Here is a 13,732-nt window from a genome sequence, read left to right on the forward strand (position 1 = left end):
ATACAGGGCACATAGGTAAAGCTCATCAGTCATTGTCAGGCAGTAATGATCAAACAATAGATAACATTCAAAGAACTCTGAGGGCTTATTCTGAGTCAGGGTCAGATAGAATGACATCAAAGGGCTATAAAACTTTGGAAAACAAACTCATTTTATGCTTGGACCTTATAATTTAAATCGCAGGCATTCTTAACAAAGCAGGTTTCACAGAATTTTATGCATTCTTTCTTTGGCCTTATTAACCCTGGAAACTGCACATTCCAGCATAGGGCCATACCCACCTCCAGCATTATTTCAGGTGGGGGATTAAAATCAGATGGGGGATTCAGGCAGCCAAGAGATTAGGAGACTTTACAGAAAGAATGAGGACTCAGGCTATGACAAAGCAGAGGGGTGAAGTTCCATCACCCCTTTCTCTATAGCCCCCAAGTCCTTCCCTGAGGGCCCCTTTGTGACCATGCCTGTCTTAGGTTGTCCCTCCCTTGAGGAATCTTACTTGTAATTGGCTAAACAGCCATCCACCTGGGGCCAGACAGGGTGAAGTAAATGGGCAGAGGCTGTGCCCCTGCCAGGAGGATAAGTTTTGTCTCCTCAGTGGCTTATGGTCCCAAGGCCTTTTTACTCAGCCTTAGCCATGGGGGGTTATAGCTTCTGAAACCAGGCAGGGCAGGTCCCAACAATGGGAGATCTCATTTCATGTAATAGTTTTAGAATTTACTGATGATCCTTTGCCTTGGGTACTTGAAACAATCGTTTCCTTTATTCTCTAGAACATTGCTTCATCTCAGTTTCCTTCTTGTATTTTCACCAATCATCTCTTTGGATGATTTACCTATAAATATGGTAACAATTAAATAGCCCTGGGCATTGCAAATCCATTTAGTAGCCATCCTCTCTCTTCTTCCTCTTCCCCCAAGATCACCAAAAGGATATTCAGCATGCTGTCTCTCTTCATCTACAAATTATTCTTTGTATATGAGTGTGTGTGTATTTGAGAGAAGGGGAGAGATAGATAGACAGACAGACAGACAGACAGACATGAGAGAGAGTCATCGAGACACATCAATTGGCTGCTTTCTGTATACACGCCTCCTGGGGATGGAACCTGCAACGTAGGCCTGTCCCCTGACTGGGAATCGAACCATCTGGCGTGTGGGATGATGCTCCAACCAGCTGAGCCCTACTAGCCAGGGATACAAATTATTCTTAATCCCACTCAGTCTTTATTTGCTCCTATATGATTTTATCTACTCCCATGTCTTCTGTTACATACACTTAGTAGTGTGACAAAACTACATCTCAATCTCTAAATTCTTTCTCTCATACTTGCTGGGTAGAACTCCCAGGATAGGCAGTCAAACAGGACTAAATGAGATTTCTCTGCCCTCCTTTCCCCAACATCCTGCCTCTTCTCATTTGCCCTAATTCAGTGAAGGGTGCTTCTTGGGCAGCTTTTTCTTGCTGCTTCTACCCTCAGACCTCAAGTTTGGGAGACCACAGGGCTCTTTATGCAGATTGTTGTTGGCCCTGTCTGCTTGCTGTTCTTTCCAGTTGAAATGCCTTCCTTCTTGCTTCTAAACCCTTGCCGAACTTTCAAAGCTGGGAGGAAGCAGCTTTTCCACAAAAGAGGGAATGACCATTTGCTTGATTTTGTATCTGCTCTATTCTGTACACTATGCTGTCAAATCACGTGGAACATACATTGTGTTTACTTTTTTCTTTGCCTTCCTCCTTCTGTTTAAACACTGAAGGCAAGAGCTCTGTCTTTTCTCTTTACCTTTGGCTTGTATCCATCATGGAGTAGGCATTTACTTGGTCTGCTTGTGTTTATTACGTTCAATGATTAGCTTTGGAGTTAAAATGTCTTGTGGGGATCTTGCTGACAGAAATCCTTGCATGACAACTATCTTTTCTCTGCCTCTATTGGGGAATTTGATATTTTATCCACTTTAATGAAGTATCTGAGAGAAGATAAATGGTCTCTGTCCATCTCTTCCTTCGTGTGTGTGTGTTAGAGGTAGATGAATGCTTAGTTAAGACAAAATAATGGTAAAATGTAGCTGGGGTTCAATGAAATATGAAAAAAATGCCCCAAACAATGTCTCATAAAGGTTTTAATTTGTAAAGTGGACAGTGTTTTTAAATTATGTAGAGTATATGTCATTAACCCAAACTTAACCTTACTTGGTTACATTTTAAGAGCAAGAAAAATTTTAAATGTGAATACCTAAGTATATATTAGATATTCTTACACTAGACTCCAATCCAGTGATTTTTATAACTCAGCTTCACTTTTTCTTTTCTACTTGATGGACCTTCAAAAACTGTTCTGTTTATTTCTCCATTTGTCAACTCAACACTTACTCCCACTCCTTACTTCTGTAAGTTCCTTGTTAGCTAACTTGATTGGTTTCTCTCTTTGTGGAGTATACGTTAGTTCTAAAATTTTGCTTTCTTCTGCTGTGCCTTTTATCTTGGTCATAATCTTTCTTTTGGTTTATGTGACCTGCCCTGACCTCTGACTTTTTACCCAGTTTCCTCCCTAAAGATCTGCTCACTGTGTCTGCGTCTTGAATCCACACAACCACCGTGGTAAACACCCACAGCTGGAGCTGGCTTCGTCCTGTTTCTGTTTTTGTTTTCTTTCATTGGTTTTTCTTTCAGTTCTTACCTGGTTCCTTAAATTGTACAGGCGAAGTAGCCATTGTTCCCCAAGTGGGCCTTTCAGAGAGTCCCAAGCCAGTTACCCTTACTGTGCTCTGTTTTTGTCTCCTTTTAGATCTAGAGAAATATTTTCTCCTCATGACTGGCCTATAATTAAATAGATTGTGCAGGTCTACACTTGACAGTCATTGTGGCCAAATTCTATATTCTCAAGAAATCTGTTTTTTGATAAGCATGTACCTTTTTCTTTATTTCATTTTTTTAAATCCTTACCTGAGCATATGTTTCTTGATTTTAGAGAGAGAGGAAAGGGGAGGGAGAGAAGGAGAGGGAGAAGGAGGGAGAGAGAAAGGGAGAAAGAAAGGGAGAAACATTGACATGAGAGAGAAACATCAATGTTGTCTCCCATATGGGCCCTGATCAGGGATCGGATCCACACCTAGGCATGTGCCCTGACTAGGAATCAAACCCACAATCTCTTGGTTTACAGGATGACTCTCCAACCAACTGAGCCACCCAGCCAGGGCAACAAACACGGATCTTAATTCATTACTTTCCTCCTCCTCACTATTGAGGCCTAATTACATTAAAATCATTTTACATTTATGCTAATGCTATTATGCAGCAGATCTGTGACCTGAGCCAATTTCTTAGAGCAACCAAGTGTGTATGTTCAATGGGGTCCTCAGAGAGACCTTTGGCAATCAATATTTTTCTTGACTAAAACATCTTGAGATGAAAAGTGGCTTCTATTTTTGGAAATCAGAGCAACAAATACTATATTTCTATTTCTATACCATTAAAGACTTTTACAGTTTCTCAGGGGAATGTTCCATCCCTCTCATCAAACTTCATGCATAAGAAAAGAAGACATGCTGAATTTAATATGAGCAAGTAAGTCAGAACTAAAGAACAATCAAGCACCCATTTCTAATTAGGTTATTGCAGTAGCTTGGCTTGGACCACTGTGGTAGCAGTAGTAGGTCTGAAAAATGGTTGGATTTGGGGTATATATGGAAGGTAATGCAAACTATCCATGAAACTGTGCTAATTGTCCCTATTCTCTACATTTCTCTCTCTCTCTCTTTTTTTTTAGTTTCGCTATTCAAATTGGCTTGATAGGTTGTATATGTTGCTGGGAACTGTATCCGCCATCATCCATGGAGCTGGGCTCCCCCTCACCATGCTGATCTTTGGAGATATGACGGATAGCTTTGCAAATGCAGAAACGTTCAAAAACATGACTTTTACAAACATAACTAATCAAAGTAAGTATTGCTGGTGGTACCAATTTTAATGAAAGCTTGAAGAAAAATCAATCACTTAGAAGTGATATTGCTAAATATGCGCTAGTGTGTTTAGTGTGTGGAGGGGTCTGAGCTATAGTTCACATTTTTAATAAGTTTGATAAGATAATATTGATGAGCATTAGAATGCACAGTGGAAGTACTGGCAGAGATATGTAGAAAAAGTGAGAGCTCTATGAAATCAGAAATATCCCAGGACATTTCAGGAAGAGGTACAGGAACCTAATCTGGACCTTGAATGATAGTTAGGAATCAGTGGAACTCTCTGCCGTATTGGATGTGGGTGTAAGAGACAGCAGTCCAGGATGTTTCTGGAATTTATAGCCTGATAAACTGGATGCAGTTAACCATCAAGTAAGATGAAGAAGGGGGAAAGTAGAGTAGGTGAACAGCTAATATCAGAAATTTAATTTGGGCCATGTCACAAGTTGGGCTCTTTGGAAACAGATGCTAACATGGAGAGATGAGGCCAAGAGAAGGGGTGTGTGTGCTTGTGCACACATATATATTTAGGATGGGAGAAAAAAACTTTGTTTGTGTGCTAATGAAAAGTATCCTAAGAGAGGAGAAGGTGATGTTTTGAGAGAGAGGGAAGAGATTTGCTTGCTTCAGTGTTATCCATGAGAAAGGATGGGATCTAATGCTCAAGAAGAAATATTCACTTTAGGTAGGAGCACGGGTAGTTCATGTACAATAACAGGTAGGAAGACAAAGTATTTGAGTATCAGTGCCCAAAAGTGGGTAGAAGAGGAGGTGAGAATTTGTGAATGTCGCCTTTTGATTATTTCACTTTGCTGAGTCCAGTAGGAAGCAAGGCATTTGTCTGATAAAGAAGGGAGATCTAATGCAGTCCTCCAGGAGAATGGGAAAGCAAATGGGCTGTTAGAATACTTTGGGTGTCAACCTATACATTCCTCACACCTGATTTAGGAGGGGCTGGCTCCTAGCTCGGAGCTTGCACGTCAACTTCGGTCAAGGATGTATTGATTTACACTAAGCTACTCAAAGACTTAAAACCTGGAGTATACTCAAGTGCTAAAAATGTTTAAAATGCCTATTTGAAAATACACTTGCAAATACAGTGATCCCATGTAGCTTTTACAATGGCCCTTCAGCCTTTGTCTATGGTGGGTGCCATGAATCCTTTCCCCAGAAACAAGCACATAAATATTCATAACAGTTTGGGGTATTTATACCTTTCATATCTTTCTGTGGATCCTAAGAACCCCTTCTCTGTGATCCTGAAGAGCATACTGTTTACCCTAAGGCAGGACTACTTCAATACTGTGAATGCAGGTAATGAGTTAAGCCAGAAAATTTCATTGTATGTTTGAGCTGTGTAAAATCCTTATGCATTTATTCATCCCTTCATGATATTTAAAGGGACCTGCCAAAAGAGTTGTGCCACCTTTGAATTGGCACCTTTTTTTATACTATTCATCAAAAGGGAGGATAGAATCAAAGATTTCGATGCTGGTCCTGGAAAGGAGGGCAAATGAATTCTCTGATGCTTCTGGAGGGAGAACCAGCCTACTGAACTGCTGAGGCTCCAGACTCTCAGACCTTTTTTCTTCTTGACCTTCCCCAGGTGGAACCTCATAATTTTTCCATGAGGGTAGTTTAGGTATCAGAGCCTTCTTGTTGGATAAGAAGTATTCCTTCCTTAAGGAGATTTGGATTTGCTAAGGCTCTTGAAAGCCTGAGAGTGTTAAGCTAACCATGGGGTTTAACTAGACTGCTCTGAACTTTTTGAGAGCAGATCCTTGCCTGTGCGCACTAGACCCCTCCTTAGCGCTCCCGTCTGCTGCCTCACCCTGGTTGTCGGACACCAGCCTTCGTCTTCCTCTTTTTGTCTGCCGTGGACTTGATTTTGTGATACCTGGCTCCCGGCTCTTTCCACCTTGTTGCCAGCATTTGCCTTTGCCTCAAAATCTCCAATGACTTGGGCCTAGGGATGAGTTTGTGTGAACAAGGATTGACCATTGCTGAACTTCTGTAGGATTCTCATCTTCCTTATGAAACTGTCCAGTGTCTTGGAAATGAGCCAAGATAAAGGCAATTGTGATTTCAGGTATTTTTGTTGAAGGTGACAGGTTGATGCAAGCATAAATGATGTTCAGGCTGTTAAAGAAACGAGACTGAACCTGGGTATAAAAATTAGGACTAGAGTCTTGGCGACATTTGCTTTGAAGGGATAGTAAATCTCCAGGAATAAGATATACAGAAAAGTAGGAAGAATTAGGGAGCCCTAAGCCTTGAGGAAAAGCTCAGTTAACAATAACTGAGGCTAACATTTGCTGAGCATTAAACATGGGCTGAGCACTGTTCTTAGTGCTACACATGTATTAACACCTTTATTCCTTCTGTGCACGTGAAGATGGCAACATTATCTGTACTTTAAGGATGAGGAAATTGGGCCCAGGTGGTTGAGTAAATTTAAATTGCCTGAGGTCATAAAGTTAGCGATTATTTGAATCAACACAGACAGGCCCGAAGTCCACATGCTGAAGGAAACAGAGGGATCCCAGAAAGGATGCACTAAGGATAACATGCTAATCCAGAAATCAAAGGACATGGGGGAAATTTGCCAAGTCTCATAGTGGTTAGGAGCCAGAGATTCACTGTATATAAGTTCTTGATTATTTTTTGACTCTAGTGATTCAGTTTATGGTATATCCACATCGATGGCCTTTCTCTTTTTCCACAACTGTATTCTGGTTGTTTCTCTTCAGCCTCCTACCAGATTGTGGGCTGAGGAAGGGAGGAAATGAGACACCCAAATTTTAATAGGAGTTAATAATTCAGATTAAAAGGGATAAAGTGAAAATAATTTATTTTATATTTATCATTATAATTTCTTCCCTCACTGGTCTAAAACTCCTATGAGGAATAAGAAAAGTATTTGTAAAATGCCAGTTCTCAAAAATAGCATCTATATTTTGCTGCTTAAACTATGAGTGCATAGATCAAGTGCAGCCTTTGAATGTGTATAGTAAGACTTTGGTGTTGTAAACAGAGAAGACATTGCCGTCTGTGTCCTCAAGGCCAGCATTATGAGTAGGCTGCCAACTAGAATGCTAGCTAGTATTTCAATTCTAAGTACATGCTTTCTAAAAATTTCCATGTGGGATCTGTTTTGTTTTTACTTGTTCAAGGCTTTCCTCTGCTGCTGACCATTTCATTAAAAAAAATTCTTAGAGATTTCTGGAAAATTGAATACCAAGTAATATCAGTATACCCATACTTCCAAGTGTATTGTTTAGTGTGGCAGTTTATTTTTTAAATTCGAGTTAAAATATAACTGATTTTTCTAGAATTAGTGTCATATAGCCAGGTTTGGTTTGGTTTTTGTTTTTTGGTTGCTCTTGAGGGAGTGCTTTTTCAGCTAAAAATAAATTAGTCACGGAGGCTCACCAGATAAAATATCGGAAAGAGAATCTTCTCCGGCCGAAAGTGAGAGGGGCTGCCCAGAGCCAGGGTCATCACTGATAGTGTGCTCTCCTGCCCCCTGGCAGTGTGGAGCTCACTCCTCACTAGCGCACCTCACGTACCCGCTACACTGTACACTGTACACTGTACACTGTACCCAGCTACAGCCTGCACCTGGGGCCCGCTTCACATCTTGCCTCCACCACTCTGATTTCCTGACTCAGGGCTTCACTCTTACCCACCTGTATGTAATTCTCCACACACTGTCCCACTGAGCATTAAAAAAATACAGGTCATGTTTCATAGTATGGAATCAATACAGATTCCTTTCCCTTGGCCTATGTGGCCCACAGGATCTACGTCCCCATTCCTGTCAATCTCATTGTTTAACACCTACTCAGTACAGCCCACCCACACTCCCTTCTCCTTCCTGCCTTGGGGCCATGCAAAACCTGCCTGCCTCTCTCCAATCAGTTCTTTCTCCCTCAGAGAGACTTTCTCCTTCAGAATGACTTTTTGTTCCCTACCTACCCCAAAGTCACTGTAGCATGCTGTTTGATTTACCTACTAGGAGTTATTACTCTTATCTTTTTACTATCACCTTGTTAATTTATTGGTTTGCATACAGCTTCTCAAATGGGCAGAAAGGCATAAAGGGGAAATAAAGATATTTCCTGGGGAAAACTTAGGTATTTCAGCAGTGGTACTGTTTCATATGAGGTTTGGGGCCTGAAAGTCAAAAGGATTTCCTTCTTGCACAGAAATCTAATGAGATGAGAAAAATATTAAGTTTTACTCCCTCTGTTCAGAACAGTTCCTAGCACAAAGTCACTGTGGAAGATGGTTTGAAACCTACCTTGATAAGAAATCTCTTGCTACTGATTAGGAAATCACAAATGTATCCATGTCACATTCTATTTGTACTGTTCTTAGGTGTTCAGTAGTTAAAACTCCTAGACATAAGGAAGTATTTTGGTCAGATAAAAGTGTAATGTAAAGTGATCTATAAATGGTGTGGACTCTTTAGTCATAATGATGGGCACTGTTTAGTTGTAGGTTTATTTGAAGTCTTGCTTGGGTTTAGAAAAGACTCTCCTTACCAGGTAGTAAGATAGTGGTCACTATATCTTTTTTCAGCCTTAAATTTGTGAGGCACTTACATGCAAAATAGGAGAGTGGTTGGAATATTTTGATATATGGTGCACATGGATGGTGGCTCTGTGAAAGCACCTATAAATCTTTGGGACAGCCTAGGTTACAGTAGAGAGAGCAGGCTGGGCACTGAGGATACAAAGAAACTAAGACAGTCAGTTCTCTCTGAGCTCACACCAGTGAGAGTAGGGGGAGGAGCCAGGTACAAGCCATCATGCTTCCATTCTAGTACTGACTTGGTACATTGAATCATGAGTCAGTTATGATGGAATTCTATGGTAAGTTTAGTCCCTTTGCTAGAGGTAAGCCATTTGAGGGTAGGTCATATTTGAACCTATTCATGGAAGGGGAGGAGTCTTTCCAGAAGAAATATCATAAAGGTGCTCCAGGGAGAGAGAGAAGAATGAATTAATGCTTGGAGGAAGAAAGCTGTCATCAGCTCTACTCCATTTCCTCTCAGTATGTGGAAAATATTTTAATCTATAAGGATAGAGTTTACAAAGAGGTCAAAGACCTGTATTCTGAAAACTATAAGACATTGAAGAAAATGGAAATAAATGGAAGGGTATAACTTGCTCATGGATTGAAAGGATTAATATTGTTTAAATGTCCTTACTACCTAAAGAAATATACTGATTCAATGCAATTCCTATTAATTGCAGTAGCTCAAGTCTCAGTTTCTGCCTGTTTTAATTAATCTTATACTTTGCTGGCAGCTAAGTCATCCCATACTCAACCCACTGACTACTGGTTTTTACACATCATACCTGTGAGGCCTGAATTATCTTTCCAGCTACATACTCACCTCTTCTCATACTCACAACGCAACCCACATCCCAGATGAATTGGCTTACTCATTCTTCAGACTTGCCATTGACTTTTGCTCATGTTGTTCCCTTTGCCAGAAGTTTTTCTCCCCTTCCCCACACCTGTCAAAATCAGACTCATCAGAACTAGGCCCTCTCACATTACATTTTAATGTAACATTTTAAATGATTACAAGATTGAGTGTGTGCCTCCCCAATGATCCATCAACCTTGAGTATGATAATCTTTCCCATATATTCATATATATGTATATACATATGTTTAATACAGCATTGCTTGTAACTAAAATATTGGAAACAACTGAAATAGATGTGATTTTCAAAAAATAGAGATACACATATAAAAGGATACATACTGACATGGAAAATTGGCCACTGAATATGGGCTGTAATTTTATTTTTTAAAATAAGCATGTATGTATGTATTTATATACATGTATACAGAAAAGAGAAAATGAAACATACACACCACAATATTGAACAGTGATTATTGTGTGTGTTGGTGGAGGAGGGGTATTAAAGTGTCAATGTGCCTTGTCTAATAATGTTAACATTGACTAATGTGTTGATTACATTATTCTTTGTATTGTTTATTTTAAATAAAAATAAAAGCTGGAGAAATGCAGTGTTAGATTTTAAATACTGTGCTTTAATGTGGGGTCTGCACTAATATTTATTTTCCAGGATAGAGACCCTAGAAAAGATTTTTCTCTGTTATCTTTGAGTGATACTTCATACATTATTTTAATTCAAGGATGTCAATAGTCCTGCTTCTCAGTAAATGTGGGTGTGTTCTTGCAAATCAACTTCATTGAAGTTAGTGTGCGAGGGGCTGGTTGCACTTGGCTACAGTGAAGGATTTGAATGGTTGCTGTAATGTTTACACACAATTAAAACGGAAGCAGTTTGAGCTCTTTTTGAGTAAATTGTTCAGTGACACAAACTTGGTTCATTTTTATATGCTTATTTGTAATGGAGAACAAAGAGACGTAATGGTACATGTCTTTTTGTTTTTGTTTTTTGCTGTCTAGGTATGTTCAACCGCACAGATGTCTTCATCCAGCTGGAGAAGGACATGACCACGTAATGTGACATCTTCCTAACTGTTGTCAAGCTTTTCTGTCTCTAGATTGATTGTGGCAATGTTTAAAATTTTGCATATAATGCAAAATTTTATATGCAGAAGTTTATAATGCAGAAGTTTTATGGAGAATATAATGCAGAAGTTTTTTAAGAAAATAATTTGCTACATAAGATGTATTTAAGTTAGGGTTAAGCCTAGATTCAATTTGTGTATGTGTTGGTCAATCTAGAATATCATACACAGGGAAATTAGGTTTCAAAGTAGCTTTATAAAATGTGAAATTAATTAAGAATCACATTATTTTCAATGGTTTTGTTATTATTAGTTTGCTTCCTGGATGTTTTCAGTGATGATACGATAATGAGATCAATCAACAGGATTTTTTTTAACACAGCATGTAATTTTAAACAATGAAACAAAACATCCCAGAATAAATATTAGTCACTGTAACCTTAACTCACCTCAGGGAACCTTTCGTTAATGACTTACGTATTTTGAACTTTGTACCCAAGAATAGTTTATAAAAGATGCCCAAAGGTATGACTTGCTGAATCAGAAGGTAATGATTCCGCCTTTTCCTGTGAGTCCCCTGGTAGATTTGGAAGAGAATGGAGACACTTGATCATTTTCTGAAAAATGAGAAGCAAGTGCTTCCAATAGTCATATGAAAAGGCTTGTTTTTAATATTGGGGGAAATAAAATTACCCTCTAATCATCTTATAAATGCTTAAACATAAATATATTTTGAGTAAATGTAAACTGATGTCTAAAAATACATCAACTGATTCTCAAAGCATGAATTCTACTTGTTAAATAGGATTTCTTTGTAGCTGTGTTGTGCTAGATTATTAACACTTGGATAGTAATTAAATGTTGAGTTGTCTATTAACTGCAATTTAATATTGAATTACATGTTCCTTGATAAACATTGTAAATTACAAGGCGTAGGTCTGAGATGATATCTTTACCAGGATTCCTGCTGAGTTGAACACTAAGTTGGGAGCAGTAAGATCCGAGACTACTACCCAATTATTATGTAACCGTTTTTTAAAGCTTTTATATGGTTTATATAAACATTTTTATTTGAAGAGGGCAAATAATGAATAAAATGGGAACATCAATACATTATATTTCACTTTAGGATGTTTGTCTTTAACTTAAAAATTAATTGCTTAGTAAAACCTGGTGTAATTGCATTCTTAAACAGGAAAACTCAGAGCAAGGAAACATGAATTCAACATTTCTGGGTGATCAAGGGTCTGATTCTAGAAGATGCTCAGGTTTTTTATTGTTAGAATTTAAGCTGGCAGGACTTCTCTTTGATTCATTCAGCATTTTAGGATGACTCATGATGACCAGTTGGGCAGATAATATAAAATACTTTTTATTTTCAGGTGTCTCTTGGCATCCTAGTCTGTTAGATTAATAGCAAAAAGGCCAGGGGACCATTTCTGTCTCTTGGTTCCACTTTCTGGCAAGTCTGTCACTTCTTTCCATTTGCCAATGTGCAGAAAATACCTCATAGTGCTCATCAAGTATATAGGACAACAGTGGCCAAGCTTACCTGATGCTGTGATGCTCCAAAGTGACATGCATGTCTTTCACAACAACTGGCATCCTCTGTGTGCCGGGAACTGGCCCAAGTGTATTATGTGCATTACTGCATTGCTATTCTATCTCCATTTTACCAATTAGAAAACCGAAACATAGAAAGGTTAAGCAGCTTGCCTATGAGTACACAACAGGTAACTGGGCCAAAGCAGAAAGCACACTGTTAGCCGTCACACACTACACTGGCATAGACATAGTTGGATGTGTACTATCAGTTCTGCTCATGACAGCCTCTTATTTTTTGTATATGTGGTATTTTTGTTGTTTTTCAGGTATGCCTATTATTACTCTGCAATCGGTGCTGGTGTGCTTGTTGCTGCTTATATTCAGGTTTCATTCTGGTGCCTGGCAGCTGGAAGACAAATATATAAAATCAGAAAACAATTTTTTCATGCCATAATGCGACAGGAGATTGGCTGGTTTGATGTGCATGATGTTGGGGAGCTTAACACTAGGCTCATAGAGTAAGTACCTAGTTTTATGTTGAACTCAGATGTGGTTCTTAATTTTTTTTAATCCTTGCTCCAGGACATGCCTTTTTTTTTTAATTGATTTTAGAGTGGGAAGAAAGGAAGTGGGGGGAGGGAGGGAGGGGGAGGGGGAGAGAGAGAGAAACATTGACTGGTTACCTCCCTTACATGCCCTAACCTGACCAGGGATCAAACCTGGCCAGGGTGGTTCTTATTCTTATTAAGATGAAGAGATGGTATGAGATCTGTTTGATCTTAATACATCACTTGTAAGTAATTAGGAGACTAAATTCCTTCTGAGCAGTGACCATGTCTTATACATCTTTTTGTTCCGATAACATGAGGCAGGACATGAGGGGACCTGCATGAGTAGCACTGAATGACCAGGAAAAAAAAAAGAAAATCCTCTGAGAGTGTACAGTAGAGCAAATGTGAGACTTTCTGGTGGTATATCTGAGCAAGATCCTAGATGTAAACTAATTTACTCTCTACTCAAACAAACAAACAAAAAACCAACTGGATTGAGGGGAAAAGTTGTGTGTTCATAGTTCTGATATTTATCTCTAACACTATCTGTTCTTTTAGTGATGTCTCCAAAATTAATGAAGGAATTGGTGACAAAATTGGAACGTTCTTTCAGTCAATGGCAACGTTTTTCACCGGCTTCATAGTAGGATTTACACGTGGTTGGAAGCTAACCCTTGTGATTTTGGCCATTAGTCCTGTTCTTGGTATGTCTGCTGCCATCTGGGCAAAGGTAGGTGAAACCTGTGGCCCCAAGCTCTCAGCTGTTCCTACCCCAGTCCCCCCATGGAAGGCTGCTTTTACCAGATGGCCACACTGACTCTGCACTTGATACTGGGTTTTAAATCCTCTGTTCAGATTCAGTGGGAGTAAGCAGATGCCACTTCACTGAGTTCTACCCTCACCAGGACTCTGTGCTGTCCTGGCCAAGGGGTTATTTGGGGGATGAAATGAGAAAGCAAGGAATAGCTCTCAGATCTCAACCTCTGCCTTTATTTTTTAAAGATTTTATTTATTTATTTATTTTTAGAGAGAGGGGAAGGGAAGGAAAAAGGAGAGTAACATCAATGTTTGGTTGCCTCTCACATGCCCCTACTGGGGCCTTGGCCTGCAACCCAGGCATGTGGTCCGACCGAGAACTGAAACCATGACCTTTTGCTTTACA

The 13,732-nt window shown here is 39.4% G+C and overlaps 1 protein-coding gene across 1 annotated transcript in view; it reads left to right on the plus strand.

Moving 5' to 3' along the window:
- Positions 1-13,732, plus strand: part of ABCB1 (ATP binding cassette subfamily B member 1) — an 84,029-nt gene that overhangs the window by 14,853 nt on the left and 55,444 nt on the right. Inside the window, exons 4-7 of the mRNA XM_045827989.1 lie at positions 3,761-3,932; positions 10,410-10,461; positions 12,346-12,537; positions 13,129-13,300. Coding sequence (XP_045683945.1) covers positions 3,761-3,932; positions 10,410-10,461; positions 12,346-12,537; positions 13,129-13,300 — 588 coding nt within the window. The remainder of the gene's footprint in view (positions 1-3,760; positions 3,933-10,409; positions 10,462-12,345; positions 12,538-13,128; positions 13,301-13,732) is intronic.

The sequence above is a fragment of the Phyllostomus hastatus genome, unplaced genomic scaffold (genome assembly GCF_019186645.2).
Source record: "Phyllostomus hastatus isolate PE091 unplaced genomic scaffold, TTU_PhHast_1.1 phas_scaffold_78, whole genome shotgun sequence".
In the NCBI taxonomy this organism is placed as follows: domain Eukaryota; kingdom Metazoa; phylum Chordata; class Mammalia; order Chiroptera; family Phyllostomidae; genus Phyllostomus; species Phyllostomus hastatus.